Source organism: Hypomesus transpacificus, chromosome 8, assembly GCF_021917145.1.
Source record: "Hypomesus transpacificus isolate Combined female chromosome 8, fHypTra1, whole genome shotgun sequence".
NCBI classification, from domain to species: domain Eukaryota; kingdom Metazoa; phylum Chordata; class Actinopteri; order Osmeriformes; family Osmeridae; genus Hypomesus; species Hypomesus transpacificus.
In genome coordinates this window covers 2,032,291-2,050,408 of record NC_061067.1, presented here as the reverse complement: position 1 = coordinate 2,050,408, position 18,118 = coordinate 2,032,291, and the positions used below count along the sequence as shown (strand labels likewise).

Below are 18,118 nucleotides of genomic sequence, written 5' to 3'. Positions count from 1 at the left end.
TTTTTACCAAGGATCCAATAATCATTAGTATCACAGGTTACTTGAGTAGGTTGACATGTGCCTGCAGATGTGCAGCAAAAATATATTTTTTAATGTGACGTGAGACGTTCTCTCTTCTGATTAATTAGTTATGGCAGCTGCTGCCTGTCTTCAGGGGGTGAACATGGGGCTTTCAGGTATGTTAAAATGACCTATGGACAAGAGAAGGAATCATATAACAACTGTACATGTTATATTTGTCCTCAAGGATAAAGGGAAGGAAACAATGCCAGCCAGATGGAGCTGCAATGGAAGGATATTGACCTTGACTTTATGAAAGAAGGACAGCTGTAGAAACTTGCTTGAATATGATACAAAAAAAGGAAAATCTTTGTGCAGCAATTAAAAAAAAAAACTATAAAGCGAAGTTAAGAAATTTGACAGTCCCATCATGAAGCTGCCATAAAACTCCCTAGGTGTCATTACAAATGATGTCTTTGAAGCAGTCAGGTCACTCCTCCCCCTGGCCCCCCTGATAGCCTCTTGGAACAATGAGCCTCATCGGTCTATGGGAGCACCCCTCTACCCCAAATAAAGAAATCATTTTTAAATCTACCTCGTTTTCTGTCCATGTAGGGCTGAACATTACCCTTTATAAACAGGCTTGCAGGGCTGGAAAGGAGACAGAGAGCAGGAAACCTGAAGGTAAGAACATAAGAGACAGAGCAAAGAAACTTGTCAATGAAAGAACCATTTGTCTTTAGCTGATTATCAAAGTGTATCTGCAAACAATGTGCTGGTCAAAAGACTGATTGTTCTTCGTATCTTATATTTAGTAGAAAATTGATCAAATCCATCCAGGTTTAACCAACATAAGGTAAGAACAGTTTCAGTTATTTCATAAGATACAATATGGCTATGGATCCAGTTGGATATTAAACAAATACATGAATTAATAACTGTATAAATGGATTTTTAGCTATTATTTTTTATTTTATTTAAAACAGCATTCTAATGAATTTGATGTTATGAATTGGCCAATGCAATAAATAACAAACACCAATGCAGTATTTTATTATAAGTTGCTGTGTAAACAATGTGTTGTCTTGTAAAATGGCCAAGAGGGGAGGTATCACTATTGTTTTCATATGTGCATTTATTATAGTGTAAAACATGCTACTTAAGGTAAATGTAAGTATTAATATCTGACTTACGAGGTACATTATGAGGCAACATTTGGACTTTTGCAAGACTGTTACTGTATGGGCTTTTCTCTTGTCTCAGTGAGGTTCCTCTACTGTGAAACTAATATCGAAACCATACTTTACAATTTTGTAGGAATATTGAGGATTTTCGTTTTTTTCATGCCACAGATCTCAGTATGGGGGACGCCTTGATGGCCGAGTTTGGGACAGCAGGTCCTTTTCTGAGGAAGTCAGACAAGGAACGTCTGGAGGCCCAGACTCGTCCTTTTGACATGAAGAAGAACTGCTTTGTGCCTGACCCAGAGGTTGAGTACGTCAGGGCACTTATAAGCAGTAGAGATGGGGACAAAGTCACTGTTGAAACTGAGTATGGGAAGGTAAGCACAACACAATTATTAATAACTAAAAATTGCTGATTGTAAAACTGTTATATTCTTCCAAAGTATATGGGAAACAATAAATCAAGTCAAATTGTATTTTCTAATAATCCAAAAGGTCACAAACAGTAAAGTAATTTACAGTCTGCACTCAATCAATTTACAGACAACAACACATAAGGAGGATGACATCCATCCCCAGAACCCGCCAAAGTTTGATAAAATTGAGGACATGGCGATGTTCACCTTCCTGCACGAGCCTGCTGTGCTGTTTAACCTCAAAGAGCGTTATGCAGCCTGGATGATCTATGTGAGTAACAACCACAACGTACAAATAGGTTCCTACTGAGTAGAATAAGATCATTAAAGAAGTAAAAATACTCTCCTCCCACACAGACCTACTCAGGACTGTTCTGTGTGACTGTCAACCCCTACAAGTGGCTGCCAGTGTACGATCAGTCAGTTGTCAATGCTTACAGAGGCAAGAAGAGGAGTGAAGCTCCTCCTCACATCTTCTCCATCTCTGACAATGCCTACCAGTACATGCTGTCAGGTAAAACCCAACTTGATTTTTTCAAATGTGACTTTTCACAATTTGAAGCGAAATGAATGTGGATTTCTTTCCTTTTCTTTTAACAGACAGGGAAAATCAATCTGTACTGATCACGTAAGTACATTTAATATTTATCTGGACTTTTCACATATTTCATTTACTTAGGTTCACTGATGGGAGTGCGTAAATCCATGCACTAGTACAACACATTTAACCTTCAAGCATTAGGTTGAATATGCAATAACATATTTATTTGCTGCATATTATCACTGACCGAACAGAATGTTAAGCCTACAAATATTACATTTTCATCTCCAGTGGAGAATCCGGTGCAGGGAAGACTGTGAACACCAAGAGAGTAATCCAGTACTTGGCCAGCATTGCAGCTGTTACTGGAAAGAAGGATGCCGCACAGGAGAAAAAGGTAGGCCTGTTTGATGTTAAAGTGGTCTTATTTTGTTAGTACTGAACTATACTGTATAGTGACCTATAGGTTTTTAACATTTTAATCAATGTTGGGTTGTTGGATTCTAGGGTACCCTGGAGGATCAAATCATCCAGTGTAACCCTGCCCTGGAGGCTTTTGGTAATGCCAAGACCATCAGAAATGACAACTCCTCCAGATTTGTAAGTTTCTTCAGTCATGTTTTACATGCATTATATTCAACATGATTATCTCACCCAGTTGACAGTGAGTGTACAATTTCTTCACTTACAGGGAAAATTCATCAGAATTCATTTTGGAGTGAGTGGGAAGCTTTCATCTGCAGACATTGAAACTTGTGAGTAGTTTACGACTAATGTCTCCAAAATGATGCTGTATTTAATACATAATGACTGGTTTGATAAAATTATGGAAGTCAATGAACTCATGCTCATAAATCCTGGATTCAAGCAAATGTTTTATATAGTATTTTTCTCTTTTTGACAGATCTTTTGGAGAAGTCACGTGTCACTTTCCAGCTCAAGGCTGAGAGAGACTACCACATCTTCTACCAGATCCTGTCTCAAAAGAAACCAGAACTGCTGGGTCAGTATATAAACAGCATTATATGACCTGTAGTAAAAATGCTCATGCATTGATCACTGTGGATCTAACCAACCCAATCAAATAATTGAAGTTTAAATACTTATTTACAGAGATGCTGCTCATCACCAGCAACCCCTATGATTACGCCTTCATTTCCCAAGGAGAGATTTCTGTAACATCTATTGATGATTCTGATGAGCTGGTGGCTACTGATGTAAGTGAAGTATATCTATATCAAACAATTCTTGCTGTACTACTAAATCTAAACATTTAAGTTAGGGATAATGTATAGAACGGTGGTCATTATCGGAAAAATAAGCCCCTTCCGGGCGAACAGCACGAAAAAATAACTTTACTTGTCTTTTTACAATTTATTTATTACCATTCGTAGTGTTGATCAGCAGAAAAATAGTTCCCCAAAGACGTTGCAAATCAGATCAGCTGATGTCGCTAAGCAACGGAATACACTGGGGTTGATAAATTACCGGACTACTTGCTACGAAAGACGTGAATCCGAGGCAAAAAGGCCACTTCCCTTGACAGCGGTCAATAATGCATAGCAACGGTCAAATATGGAAAAATAGTTGACCACAGAACGTTGGGAAGCCCCATTCAAGTGAATGGAGCATTCTACAGCATTATGAAGAGCCGTGTAATAACACAGATTAAAATGCTCAACTTTATAATAGGAAGCCTTTGATGTGCTGGGATTCACCCAAGAGGAAAAGAACGGCATTTACAAGATGACTGGTGCCATCATGCACTATGGCAACATGAAGTTCAAGAACAAGCAGAGGGAGGAGCAGGCAGAGTCAGACGGCACTGAGGGTAACTCTTTATGATCAAAATATCATGTGTTCCCTTTGTGTTTGGCAAGGTCTTGAAGCACAGTGAAATCTTTCTCCGTGCTCAAATGTGAAATCTGTTTTTGGCACCATTTTGTTGGGTTTAACTAAACAAATCCATAATCTACAAACTCTTGGCTATATTCCATCAGCTTCAACCTGTTTCTCTCTGCCTCTGCATTTTCAGATACCGACAAAGTCGCATACCTGATGGGCTTGAACTCTGCTGACCTGATCAAGGGTCTCTGCCACCCAAGGGTCAAAGTAGGAAATGAGTGGGTCACCAAAGGTCAAAGTGTCCAGCAGGTGAGATTCAAATATCCTATTATTTACATATGTATGAGCTTCATTAAACTCACGTAGTCTGTTTACTGATTCAATTAGAGGTTTCTAGACAAATTATTTATAAGGGATTTTTTTAATAGTTATATTAGTGTTACAATAACAGTTTTGACTGGCAATCATTTGAACACAATGTTTAGCTTACAAAATTTGACATGGTCTCTGTCTGCAGGTGTACTACTCCATTGGTGCACTGTCCAAGTCATTGTATGAGAAGATGTTCCTGTGGATGGTGGTGAGAATCAACCAATCCCTGGACACCAAGAATGCTCGCCAGCATTACATTGGTGTGCTGGACATTGCAGGCTTTGAGATCTTTGATGTGAGTCATTTTGGTTTTAGAACTGTGGAATATAATGAAATATTTTTGGTTGCCTTTTTATTTATAGAGACAGCTAAAGGGAGACAGGAAAGCAGGGGGGGAAAAGGGAAAATTCCCAGGCCAGAATCGAACCCTGAGCCACAGGGGCTTAAAAAAGATCATTCTTAGATAACTGAACCCTGTTGGTTTTTATTCATGCAGGGATAAATCAATCAGTCCTGAACCTCACACAACTGAATATTTGCCAAAAGTACCTTTTTGAGGTACTCTGACAATTTCCAGGGAGAAAAGCCCCTGTATTAATAACAGGAGCGTCATTAGACCCTTTTTACTGAGGCACTTGCCCCAGTATAAATCTGCTATGCCCTGCTGTAAAATCTAAAGTTTTAACAATTTACTTTATTAGTCAATGCATACATTTAGATTGATAATCCAGAAAAAAATAAATGCCCTCAGAATTCCATGTCAGCGTGCTCTTCTGAGCTTGCCAAATAGCCACTGCAGCACGCACACAGTCCAGGTGCCGGACTGCACACAAGTCAGACTTGAGGTAGGCTGAGAAAACATTACAAAACGAAAGAAAGTTTCTAAATGATAGGCCCACCGATCATCGTATTTAGACTAAAACATAAAAACAATATTACATGAAGCTCAAAAAACAGTATTTGCGCTCAAATTATGGCAAAAAAATGCGTGCGCACGCATTAACTATTGATGTCCCTGCCAAAGCTGATATCAAACTTGCGACCCTAAACTGTTGTATAGTGGGTTAAGCAAGGGGAGTTTCTATAGCCTAGTGGTGCATTGTGCGCAGCAAGCTTGAAAGAAAAAAAAGGGATATGAATAGGGGCCTGTGCCCCAGTAGAGTTTTATGTCTATCAACGCCTCTGATTCATAATGATAATGGGTTGAGTTTTATGTATCAAATGGAGCGTTTGAGGAAGCCAAGGGGCTTCCAAGGGGCTTTACAAGGGGTGGTATTTGAACCATTGTATGGTAGAATAACATTAAATTTACTTATTTTCCAGTTCAACACCTTTGAACAGCTGTGCATCAACTTCACTAATGAGAAGCTGCAGCAGTTCTTCAACCACCACATGTTTGTGCTGGAGCAAGAAGAGTACAAGAAAGAAGGAATTGTTTGGGTGTTCATTGACTTTGGCATGGACTTGGCAGCCTGCATTGAGCTTATCGAGAAGGTTAGTATCAAGTTGAATTCAGTTATATTGTGTATAAGAGGTGCTTATCTAAATCACTTTTGGATAAAAAGGGCTGACAGGCTTAAGTGAGGTGGCAGGACCTGAACTTATAGTCAGCACTGTTATTGACCAAATTTGACTTGGAACATTTTGTCTTTTGTCCCGCCAACCAGCCCATGGGTATCATGTCCATCCTTGAAGAGGAGTGCATGTTCCCCAAAGCCAGTGATGCTACATTCAAGGCTAAGCTGTATGACAACCACCTGGGCAAAAACCCCAACTTCCAGAAGCCCAGAATTGTGAAAGGTCGACCAGAGGCCCATTTCTCCCTGGTTCACTATGCAGGCACAGTTGACTACAACATTGGTAACTGGCTGGTGAAGAACAAGGACCCTCTGAATGAGACTGTGGTTGGACTCTTCCAGAAATCATCTCTTAAGATGTTGGCTGTGCTTTTTGCTGGCTATGCTGGGGCTGACGCTGCTGGTAAATAAAACAATAACAATATCTCATCTTGTATCTTTAGAGTGCTATTGAGAAAATAAAACTATATATTATCTTCTAATTCATGACAGCTGAGTCTGGAGGAGGAAAGAAGAAGAAAGGCTCCTCTTTCCAGACAGTGTCTGCTTTGCACAGGGTGAGTTTGTGTGTGGATGTTTAAGATGTTAGTGTGATGAATTCATTTTTACTATAGGTTAGAACACTTGAATTCAAGTGATCTAATACAAAAACACTAATAGCACGATTGTTCAAAATGTTTCTATCCACAGGAGAACCTGAACAAACTCATGACCAACTTGAGGTCTACTCACCCCCACTTTGTGCGTTGCCTCATCCCCAATGAGACCAAGACTCCTGGGGCCATGGAGAACCCTCTGGTCATGCACCAGCTGCGCTGTAACGGTGTGCTGGAAGGCATCAGAATCTGCAGGAAGGGATTCCCCAACAGGATTCAGTATGGTGACTTCAAACAAAGGTGGAAAAAACATTAAATTACTTTATTATGAGTATCATATTTGATCATTGTATTTCATCATATTTGTATACTTTTATAATTAAATTCAGATACCGCATCCTAAACCCAAATGTTATCCCTGAGGGGGCGTTTATGGACAACAAGAAGGCAGCAGAAAAACTGCTGGGTAGTCTGGACATTGACCACGAGGAGTACAGATTAGGACACACCAAGGTAAATATACTGAAAATGAGAGGCTGGCATAAAAACCCTGTTTCAATGTGCAGCATGACAACGTATAATTTGAGTATCTTTATCAGGTGTTCTTCAAGGCTGGTCTGCTGGGTGTTCTAGAGGAGATGAGAGACGACCGTCTCTCTCTCATCATCACAGGGCTCCAGTCCAGAGCACGTGGTCTGCTTGCCAGAATTGAGTTCCAGAAAATAGTTGAACGCAGGTAGTTTTCTATATAGTTACTACACAAATGTGTTTGAAGTGAATGAAAGTAAGCTAAAAGATCATTCTGTTTGGGATCAGGGATGCCCTGCTTGTGATCCAGTGGAACATCAGGGCCTTCATGGGGGTCAAGAATTGGCCCTGGATGAAGATGTACTTCAAGATCAAGCCTCTGCTTGTCTCAGCTGAGACTGAGAAAGAGATGGCCAACATGAAGGAAGAATTCCTGAAGCTTAAAGAAGCTTATGCTAAATCTGAAGCCCGTAGGAAGGAGCTGGAAGAGAAGATGGTCTCCCTTATCCAGGAGAAGAACGACCTTCAACTCGCAGTCCAAACTGTGAGTGACAGCTACAACAGCTGATCAGTATAATATTGTACGTAACATAAATCACATTTTTCTTGGAGTTGTAACTATTTGATCCCCTTCACAGGAACAAGACAGTCTGGGAGATGCTGAGGAGAGGTGTGAGGGATTGATCAAGAGCAAGATCCAGCTTGAGGCCAAATCCAAGGAACTGACTGAAAGACTGGAGGATGAGGAGGAGATGAATGCAGAGCTTACTGCTAAGAAGAGGAAGCTGGAGGATGAGTGTTCAGAACTCAAGAAAGATATTGATGATCTGGAACTCACTCTGGCCAAAGTGGAGAAGGAGAAGCATGCCACGGAGAACAAGGTAAAGACCAACTTGACTTGATAAGGAGATTAAAGTAAAAGTGAGAACAAAATATACCTACACTATATGACTTCAGGTTAAAAACCTGACTGAGGAGATGGCAGCTCTGGATGAAATCATTGCCAAGCTGACCAAGGAGAAGAAAGCTCTCCAGGAGGCTCACCAGCAGACACTGGACGACCTTCAGAGTGAGGAGGACAAAGTCAACACTCTGACCAAGGCCAAAACCAAGCTGGAACAGCAGGTTGATGATGTGAGTATCAAACTGAGTATCAAGTCATCAAGTGTTACTGTAAGTTACAAGTACAACAAAGGTGTATGATTTTCGTCATGATATTCCACTTGTATGACCAACCAGCTTGAAGGATCTCTGGAGCAAGAGAAGAAAGTAAGAATGGACCTTGAGAGAGCCAAGAGGAAGTTGGAGGGAGACCTGAAGTTGACCCAGGAGAGCCTAATGGACCTGGAGAACGACAAACAGCAGATGGAGGAGAGACTGAAGAAGTAAGATTATAAACTAACAGGACATGAAAATGCTTACTTTTTGAAAAAGGGTTATAATGTGTATAATTTCCACAGGAAGGACTTTGAGATAAGTCAACTCAGCAGCAAGATTGAGGATGAGCAGGCTATGGGTGCCCAGCTTCAGAAGAAACTGAAGGAGCTGCAGGTTAGTCAATAGCACTGTATGGTTAAAGCTTCCTTGTAGGATACCAGCTGTTTGAACTCTGATCTCATCAGAAATCCTTACATTGTAGGCCCGTATTGAGGAGCTTGAGGAAGAGCTGGAGGCTGAGAGAGCTGCCCGTGCCAAGGTTGAGAAGCAGAGGGCAGACTTGGCCCGAGAGTTGGAGGAGATCAGTGAGAGGCTGGAGGAGGCTGGTGGAGCCACTGCTGCCCAGATTGAGATGAACAAGAAGAGGGAGGCAGAGTTCCAGAAGGTGCGCAGAGACCTTGAAGAGGCTACCCTGCAGCATGAGGCTACAGCTGCCACTCTGAGGAAGAAGAATGCAGACAGTGTGGCCGACCTGGGGGAGCAGATTGACAACCTTCAGAGAGTGAAGCAGAAGCTGGAGAAGGAGAAGAGTGAGCTCAGGCTGGAGCTGGACGATGTGGTCTCCAACATGGAGCAGATCGTCAAGTCCAAAGTGAGTGGTGAATATGGTTAAGAATTAGTAACAGGTGTATGTAAGTAGCCTACTGCATATACTGATGGCCAATTGAATACCTCTTTAAACAGACAAACTTGGAGAAAATGTGCAGAACCCTTGAAGACCAGATGACTGAATACAGGACTAAATCTGAGGAGGGACAGCGATCCATCAATGATTTCACCATGCAGAAAGCAAAGCTTCAAACTGAAAATGGTAAGAAAACTTTAGATTGGAATTACATTTCAACGGAAATACCACTGCTACTTTCTTGACTTTCCCGGGTGAAAAAATTATTTTTTGTTTTTCTTCCTTTTTTTCAGGTGAACTTGCCAGGCAAATGGAGGAGAAGGACTCCCTGGTTTCCCAACTTACCAGAGGAAAACAGTCTAATGTTCAGCAGATTGAGGATCTCAAAAGACAACTGGAGGAGGAAATCAAGGTATGGACAGTAACTGCATTATCATCCTAGCAGAAATAATCCTGGTCCAGCATCAATATTATGTCTACCTTTTTCCAGGCAAAGAATGCTTTAGCCCATGCAGTGCAGTCTGCTCGCCATGACTCAGAGCTGCTGAGGGAGCAGTATGAGGAGGAGCAGGAGGCCAAGGCTGAGCTGCAGCGCAGCATGTCCAAGGCTAACTCTGAGGTGGCTCAGTGGAGAACCAAGTATGAAACTGATGCCATCCAGAGGACCGAGGAGCTGGAAGAGGCCAAGTAAGGAGATCCTCACAATCAAACAGTGCTTCACTTCAGAAAGGACAATGTACCACATGCTAGGATTATATAAAGTTATACAAAGTTTACTTTCTGTCAAACAGGAAGAAGCTGGCTCAGCGTCTGCAAGATGCAGAAGAGGCTGTGGAAGCTGTCAATGCTAAATGTTCCTCCCTGGATAAGACTAAACACAGACTCCAGAATGAGATTGAAGATCTCATGGTGGATGTGGAGAGATCTAATGCTGCTGCTGCTGTTCTGGACAAGAAGCAAAGAAACTTTGACAAGGTAGAGTGACGGATCTTCAAGAGAATCAGGGTAGGAATACAGAGCACCATTCATTAATGCTGCTTGTGTCTCCTCCAGGTCCTGGCAGAGTGGAAGCAGAAGTATGAGGAGTCCCAGACTGAGCTGGAAAGTGCACAGAAGGAGGCCAGATCCCTCAGCACTGAGCTGTTCAAACTGAAGAACTCCTATGAAGAGTCTCTGGATCATCTGGAGACCATAAAAAGGGAGAACAAGAACCTCCAAGGTCTGGATATATGAACAAACTTGGCATAAGTCTGTACATTGTTAATCAAAATTGGACATTCTTTTAAACTGAATGGGTTCCTGTCAACAGAGGAAATTTCTGACCTGACTGAGCAACTTGGTGAGGGTGGAAAGAGCATCCATGAGTTGGAGAAGGTTCGTAAACAGCTGGAGCAGGAGAAGGCTGAGATCCAGACTGCTCTGGAGGAAGCTGAGGTGAGACAAAAAATATTTTGTAATAATAAGTCCTCCCAGAAGCATTTGCAGGACACACATTATGGGCTGTGTTCTTGTAGGGCTCCCTGGAGCACGAGGAAGGCAAGATTCTCAGAGCTCAGCTGGAGTTCAACCAGGTCAAAGCTGACATTGAGCGCAAACTGGTGGAGAAGGATGAGGAGATGGAAATGGCCAAGAGAAACCAGCAGAGAGTGGTGGATAGCCTGCAAAGTTCTCTGGAGTCTGAGACTCGCAGCAGGAACGAGGCTCTCAGGCTGAAGAAGAAGATGGAGGGAGACCTCAATGAGATGGAGATCCAGCTCAGCCAGGCCAACAGGCAGGCAGCAGAGGCCCAGAAGCAACTCAAGGGCCTCCATGCACATATGAAGGTAAAAACGTTGGACCTAAAATATCCTGTCTTTCTAAACACCACAATGCCTAGTGACATATTGGATAGAGCCAGAACAAGAATGAACCAGTTCAAGTGCAAGTTTACATGATAACAACCAATATCTTTTTGACAGGACTCCCAACTGCAGCTGGATGATGCTCTTCGTGGCAATGATGATCTGAAGGAGAATATTGCCATTGTGGAGAGACGTAACAATCTGCTGCAGGCTGAACTGGATGAGCTGAGGTCCATGGTGGAGCAGACTGAGAGAGGCCGCAAACTGGCTGAGCAGGAACTGCTGGATGTCAGTGAGAGGGTTCAGCTGCTACACTCTCAGGTAACATGTTGATGGATTACACCAGTTAAAACAGGTTATTGCATTCTTTCTAAATAAAAAAACGTAACACATTTTCTCTTCTAGAACACCAGCCTGCTGAACCAGAAGAAGAAGCTAGAGGGTGACACTTCCCAGCTTCAGAATGAAGTGGAGGAGGCTGTGCAGGAGTGCAGGAATGCTGAGGAGAAAGCCAAGAAGGCCATCACTGATGCTGCCATGATGGCAGAGGAGCTGAAGAAGGAGCAGGACACCAGTGCTCACCTGGAGCGCATGAAGAAGAACATGGAGCAGACCATCAAGGACCTGCAGCACCGTCTGGATGAAGCTGAGCAAATCGCCATGAAGGGTGGCAAGAAGCAGGTCCAGAAGCTGGAGGCCAGGGTGAGTGTCTGAGGCTGGTTGGTACCTTATGGTACCTTATTCCATCCTTCCAACAAAGGATTTAAGATTATGAAATGTGATCCTGAAGGAAAACAGGTTCACAGCTGTCAAAAACTTGGTATCCTTTTCCTCCAGGTGAGGGAGCTGGAGACAGAGGTGGAGTTGGAGCAGAAGAAAGGAGGTGATTCAGTGAAAGGAGTCCGCAAATATGAGAGACGCATCAAGGAGCTCACTTACCAGGTATATAGTAGTTCTTGCTGTCATCTGTAAAATGTCATTTCATCAGAGCAGAGATTGATAAACAAGATTGAACATGATTATTTTTCCATTCTGTCATGGTCCAGACTGAGGAGGACCGTAAGAACTTGAGCCGTCTGCAAGACCTGGTGGACAAACTGCAGTTGAAGGTCAAGTCCTACAAGAGAACTGCAGAGGAGGCTGTGAGTAGAAATATTGATCTCAGAAGCCTTTCTGATTTCAATTTGCTTGAGGGACTCAAATTATTCTCGTCTTTCTCAGGAGGAACAGTCCAACTCTAATCTGGGCAAGTTCCGTAAACTGCAGCATGAGCTGGATGAAGCAGAGGAGAGGGCTGACATTGCTGAGTCCCAGGTCAACAAGATGAGAACCAAGAGTCGTGATGTAGGATCAAAGGTTAGTTTCTCTCTGAATGATAGCTACTTTCAAAATAATTACACTCTGATTATAATTTACGTATGAATATTAGGCATCTGCTCTCCATTCACCCCTACATAAATACAATTGTTTATACTTTAACGAACACAATATTTTACTTTGTTTTAATCTCCTGCATCTTCTCCATCAGAAAGGACATGATGAAGAGTGAAGCTCTCAGATGGACGTCTTTACATCTTGAAATGGTTGTAGTAATGTTACTTCCCCTTTATTCTTCATGTACCTGAAACTGTACAGAATAAAGAGCATCAATGGCACCTTCTCCTTCATGTGCTGCTTTCCCCTGTATACAGTTGTTGGACAGATATTGTAGCAGATATATTGTAACAGATATATTCATATACACAATGAATGTTACACAAATCACATAGTTTGACAGAAGCTGGCAATATAGGAAGTTCTGCAATAATTGAGAATTTCACAAGCTAAAATATTGTTTTAACTTAGAAGCGCTGTAGCTCTACAAACAACACAATTGGACCGTTTCCCATAATTAGTATTGAATGTTTCGATGACCATAGATGAAACATTAAAGCCACGTGTTTCATGAATTCTTTTTTTATTTTTCATTTTTCCTTAATATTGGAACTGTTACTCAAGACAACTAAAACATATTCCTAAACTAACGATATGTATGGTAGAGATTTATGTCCTTCAAATATCCTATAGAAGATCTGAATGGGATGAGGATTTTGTTGATTAACAGTTCCTGCATCAAAACTTTTAAGTTAAAAACACCAGCCGGACTGTTTCCAATAAAAGGTGATTGTATATCAAATTAAAGTCAGTATTAAATACATATATGTACATAATGTAAAAATAGAAATGTTAAACAAAAAACATGTACAAAGAAGAAACCCATGACAAAAAAAATCTCATCTGTAGGAGCTGGTTGCATTTTTAATGAACAGTAAGTCGGAAGACCTAACTACATTTACATTTAATCAACTACACTGACTATTTCTCCTGATTTTTCCTTTATGGAACACTTTCTAAGGGACCTTTCCCTTATTAGCAAAACATGGAGTGTAATGACAATTTAATTTTAAAAAGTATTAGGAACACTTGCATGGATTGCTAATTTTGTTATAACACCTAATGAGATTGTTCTTAACGATCAGAAACCTTTCAATATCTTTTCATCAGGTGTCCCTGTGGAATGACAAGACTCTTTACACTACTGGGACAGACACTCAAGTAAGGTCACATTGTAATCATAACCAATTAACTATGTAAAAAAAAATAAAATAAAAAAAAAATAAAAAAAAAAGTACACAAACTTTCAGTTATTATAAGCAGGCTGTTAAAGCAGTTAAACACCAACATTTAAAACTCCCTGAAAGTTTAACTGGAATTAATTGTTTTGGAATGCAGGAAACATTCAAGACATTGTACACTCACCTTTTAACAGGATTTCAATGAATATTAAATATTCTACATCTACATTAGAAATGGCATGAGAATGGACAAATTGCAGTGGATCATATGTGTGGTTTGACAGTTTGGTGGTGGGTCAGACACTGATTGAAAGAGTTTGGTTTTTATCACTGTTAACAGGGAGTGAAACTCCAACTCAAATGGAAAGACACCCAAATATTATGAGGACATCTGTATGTTCAAATCTTTCCATTAGAAAACTTTATTACACATAATAAAGGTGTATTTCTAACTACTTCATCAGTTACACCAAACATTTTTTCACTCACCTCCATAGATCAAGCAGTTGTTAGTCAGAGTACAGGTGTCAAGCCTGGCGGGGGCATACAGAGGGCCTGGTACGGTCTGGCTACAGACACAAAGGCAAACAGAAACAGAATGGGTTAACGGTGAGTCATTTGCTCAAGTCCATCAAGCAAGTCTCATATTACCTCTGCAGTGGAGGTGCAAGACAGCTGAGAATGAGACCATCAACAGACAGCTATGCTCAGCCATGGAGGCCAATTAGACACCTCAAGGTTAGAGTGAAGTCAGAGGTGTGGAGTTAAGAGAGTTGAAAGGGCTCCTATTTGTCCCGTTCAAATGTCTTGAAGGAGTTAACACTTCCTCAAGCTATTAGCTTCTGCTATATTATTGCCTTGTAGACAACTCAGCACAATCACGACCGTTGACATTTATACTGAAGACAAATAAAATGTGATTGACACGAAATTTGATGAACTTTCAAATAAAAATAACTTTTTGGGAGGGGGGGGGGATTTCTTTTTAGAAACCTAATTAACAAAACAACTTTGTCAATTTGTCAACTTTTTGCTTTGTGTTAATAGGTAATTGTCCACAGGTTTTATGGAAGCTTAGTGAATAGGGACATACTGTATAATATGAAAATCACAGGTCACTTGTGAGGGCTGACATGTCAGCCCTCACAAGCCGTCCTAAATATTGTTTTAATGTGCAGTGAGACCTTTGCAACAGACTGCAGATGCCCTGACTAACCCTATAGAAAATCAAAGGGTGTAGCTTTCATGTATGGCACAACATCTAATAAACAAAGACAGGAATCTAGAAAGAATTTCACAGGTTTATCTTTGTGCTCAAGGATAACGGGAAGGAAACAATGCCACGTCAACAAGATGGAGTGTAAATTACAGTGACGATAGGAGAGTGACCTTGCTTTGGACACACAGCAACAGTTGTGTAAGATGGAGTGACTGCTTAACGTCACTTTCCATTTCAGAAATCCAAACCTTCACCAAAAACATTACTTATAATCATGCAAGTATTGGCAAGACTTGACATGTTTATTTCATGGAAACAGTTGAATTTGGACTACAGAAATGTCCATGTGTAACACTTGTGCAATCAACCTTCTAAGCTTACCACCTCTCCCTATAGGTTAACACTTGTAGCTACAGCTTGTCATGACCTATCCTGTCTTAAATTGGGAAACATTTGAAAAAATATGGAAACAAATATTTTCTCTGGCAAAAGACCAGAAGGTAAAAATGAACCAGTAGATGCATGTCAGTTCATGCAGTTAATCTGCTTTTTAATTTTTTATATTTATTATTTATTTTATTTTTTATTTTGGTTCATAGTGTTTATTCATTTACCCATGTGTCTTTAGACATTTCCTCATACGTTTGTCCTACTGTTTTGTATCTGTGCTGTTTGTGTCACTTGTGTGGACTGTGCTACTGCCTCTTGGACAGCTCATCATTGTAAATGAGAATTGGTTCTCAATTGATTTTACCTGGTTAAATAAAGGTCATATATTGACTTTGCATTTTGATCCAAAGGAGATCCTTTCTGTCAAAGGAAGTTTTGTATGTTGTCAACGGGTATCTGGTTAGAATAATTATGATCAATCTTGAAAATCACAACAATCTCCATTTATTGGACAGCACTTTCTGTTTGACAAAGGAGGTGATTACAATAATTGTATACAGATCTCAGAATGGGGAATGCCTTTATGGCAGAGTTGCCAGGGTTGAGTACCAGAAAAGTGATCAACGCAGTTTTGGACCAGGGGAAAACCTAAGAATTTGAGTCAAAAGCCTATGATCAAGTTTATTGCTGTTGTCCCTTACAAGAATGCCTTGTTGTATTTCATGCTTTCATGGGGATCAAGAACTGGCCCTGGATGAAGGTGTACTTTAACATCAAACCCAGCAGAGACTGAGAAAGAGATGGCCAACATGAAAGAAGAGTTCCTGAAGCTTAAAGAAGCTTATGTTAAATCTGCAAGTCAGCATGTATATAGGAGCTGGCTGGCTAACCCCTAACTGGCTGAGCAGCAACAGCTGGATGTCAGAGAAAGAGTTCAGCTGCTCCACTCTCAGATACCTGTAAAACACTAAGAAAGAACGTTGAGAACACACCAAGTAAACTGTAAGTATATTTTGTAGGTCAAAGGTATTGTGAAAATCCATTGATTGAGCGATAGTAATTCTGTACTGTTACAAGGGTGGCAGCAAGCAGGTGAGAGAAAACAAGTTCACAGCTGTCAATAACATGGTCTCCTTTTCCTCCAGGTGAGGGAGCTGGAGACAGAGGTGGAGATGGAGCAGAGGACGAGAATCACCTACCACAGTGTTTCTTAACTTTCCTTGGGGAACCCCTGTCCTGCATGTTTTAGATGTTTCCCTGCTCCAACACACCTGATTCAAATGCATGTTCGTTGACAGATTTCTACAGAGCTAGATAACGACCCATTTATTTGAATCAGGTGTGTTGGAGGAGGGAAACATCTAAAACATGCAGGACAGGGGGTCCAGAGGACAGGGTTAAGAACCACTGACATACCAGGTATAAAGAAGTTGATTATTTTGTCAAAATTCCTTACATCAGAGCGCAGATTGAAAAACAATTGAAGGAAATGTATGGTTGGAAATGATTCTGTTTGTCCATTTGTTATGGTCCAACTACCTACATATAGAAATCAAAAGTAACTTTAATTTTATTTGAAAATTATAATGAACTGATTTAAAGTTTATTTTGGAAATCCAAATGAAATGTATCCTTATGCAAAGAGTGCATTATGCAAACTCTGGTCTACTACTGTGGCAGTGTATTTCAAAACCTGGTTACTTACAGAAAGTCAAAATACTGATATTTTTGTATCAATATTAAATACTGTTTTCATATTACTTATATATGAATATAAATCATACTCACGTTTTGATGGGATTTTATTGAGCAGTCCTAAATTCTGCTGTGCCATCAGAAGGCAATTTTGATTGAAGGAGGCAAACAGCTTTTCTGTCTAACCCTGGTAACTATTCGAAAGCCACATTGATAAAACATGAATCCGTGAACTAGTATTATTCATGCCTCAGGTGACCTGTTTGGCTAAGGGACAGTAAACAGGCATAGATGGCCAGATATGTAGCCATGTGACACTTCAGTAGGACATTGTCTTTTTGTCCTTACTGCACATGTAAAGATAACCTCTTGGATTACTGTGTGACGTGTGCAATCTAAAAAAGATTAATAAATCTGTCAATTCTATTCTGGTACCTAACTGATATTAAGAATGAACTGTTGTTTGACTGTACACATTGGCCCTATATCTTCACTAAGAGCTGTATTCATAACCGCCCTGCAAGCTACTCCGCAATGTTAACTTTGTCCTCTTCCAAGCAATATACATTCAAAAACTTGAATGTTTACATGTCTGTAATTCTTTTCAATTGTTACTCGACCCCTTTGCTTTGCATTGCACTTGTAAAGCTGGTAGGGGTGGCAGGCATATGCTATGCAAGAATACAGAGAAATTTACAGTATTTATAAAAATACTGTCAATAAAGTACTGTCCATCCATTCATGACAGTACTTCCATTGTCACTGGCATTCAAAGTACCAGACAGCTGAGAATGATCCCCTCAACAGAGAGGGTAGCATTCAGTTCAGGAGGCTAATTACGGAGCCTCACAGTCAGAGGTGAAGCCTGAGGTGTAGATTTATGAGAGTTGAGAAGGCTTATGTTTGCTTTGCAAAGGTTTTGAGAGAGGTAACACTTTCAATAATGGCTATTATATTTTTATATCATAGATAAATTAACAAATTAACAACTGACTGTCATCTTGACCAGCAAAAACAACACTTTGTTAATTTCTGCATTTAACAAGGATCTAATGTTCATTAGTTCAACGTGTTACTTGAGAGGGGTTGACATGTGACTACCTCCTATGAGTAGCTAAAATATTATTATTTATGGGAACTGTGCCAAGCCAACCAGATGGAGCATGGCAATCGAGTTGACATTGACTGAATTGAAGGACTTTGGCTTTCTTAGAGGGACAGTGGCAGTTCTCTGCCT

General features: G+C 40.6%; 1 protein-coding gene and 1 long non-coding RNA gene across 2 annotated transcripts; one reads left to right on the top strand and one right to left on the bottom strand.

Moving 5' to 3' along the window:
* The first annotated feature begins 638 nt into the window (after positions 1–638).
* On the top strand, positions 639–12,617 carry LOC124470171 (myosin-7-like). The gene is made up of 39 exons (XM_047023937.1): positions 639–684; positions 816–856; positions 1,353–1,561; positions 1,728–1,871; positions 1,958–2,114; positions 2,201–2,228; positions 2,433–2,538; positions 2,649–2,741; positions 2,833–2,896; positions 3,046–3,144; positions 3,255–3,358; positions 3,834–3,972; positions 4,177–4,295; positions 4,504–4,653; positions 5,682–5,852; positions 6,026–6,338; positions 6,428–6,492; positions 6,626–6,831; positions 6,921–7,044; positions 7,131–7,267; positions 7,348–7,603; positions 7,698–7,940; positions 8,017–8,193; positions 8,299–8,444; positions 8,520–8,610; positions 8,699–9,088; positions 9,181–9,307; positions 9,415–9,533; positions 9,612–9,808; positions 9,913–10,096; positions 10,175–10,340; positions 10,431–10,555; positions 10,636–10,944; positions 11,080–11,283; positions 11,368–11,664; positions 11,800–11,904; positions 12,009–12,104; positions 12,184–12,318; positions 12,491–12,617. Exons 3-39 carry the CDS (start codon positions 1,361–1,363, stop codon positions 12,509–12,511), a joined length of 5,808 nt encoding a protein of 1,935 aa, XP_046879893.1. The 5' UTR covers positions 639–684; positions 816–856; positions 1,353–1,360; the 3' UTR covers positions 12,512–12,617.
* LOC124470178 lies at positions 12,505–17,179 on the bottom strand. The gene is made up of 3 exons (XR_006956384.1): positions 16,975–17,179; positions 14,067–14,146; positions 12,505–12,589 (listed from the first exon to the last, which is right to left on the bottom strand). It is a non-coding gene; the product is annotated as an uncharacterized LOC124470178 (long non-coding RNA).
* Positions 17,180–18,118: the final 939 nt, after the last annotated feature.

Coding starts and splice junctions, on each gene's coding strand:
- LOC124470171 (XM_047023937.1), top strand. CDS start 1,361: ATGGGGGACGCCTTGATGGCCGAGTTTGGGACAGCAGGTCCTTTTCTG. Junction 8,194..8,298: donor TGGAACAGCAGGTTGATGAT/GTGAGTATCAAA, acceptor ATGACCAACCAG/CTTGAAGGATCTCTGGAGCA. Junction 9,809..9,912: donor GAGGAGCTGGAAGAGGCCAA/GTAAGGAGATCC, acceptor TCTGTCAAACAG/GAAGAAGCTGGCTCAGCGTC.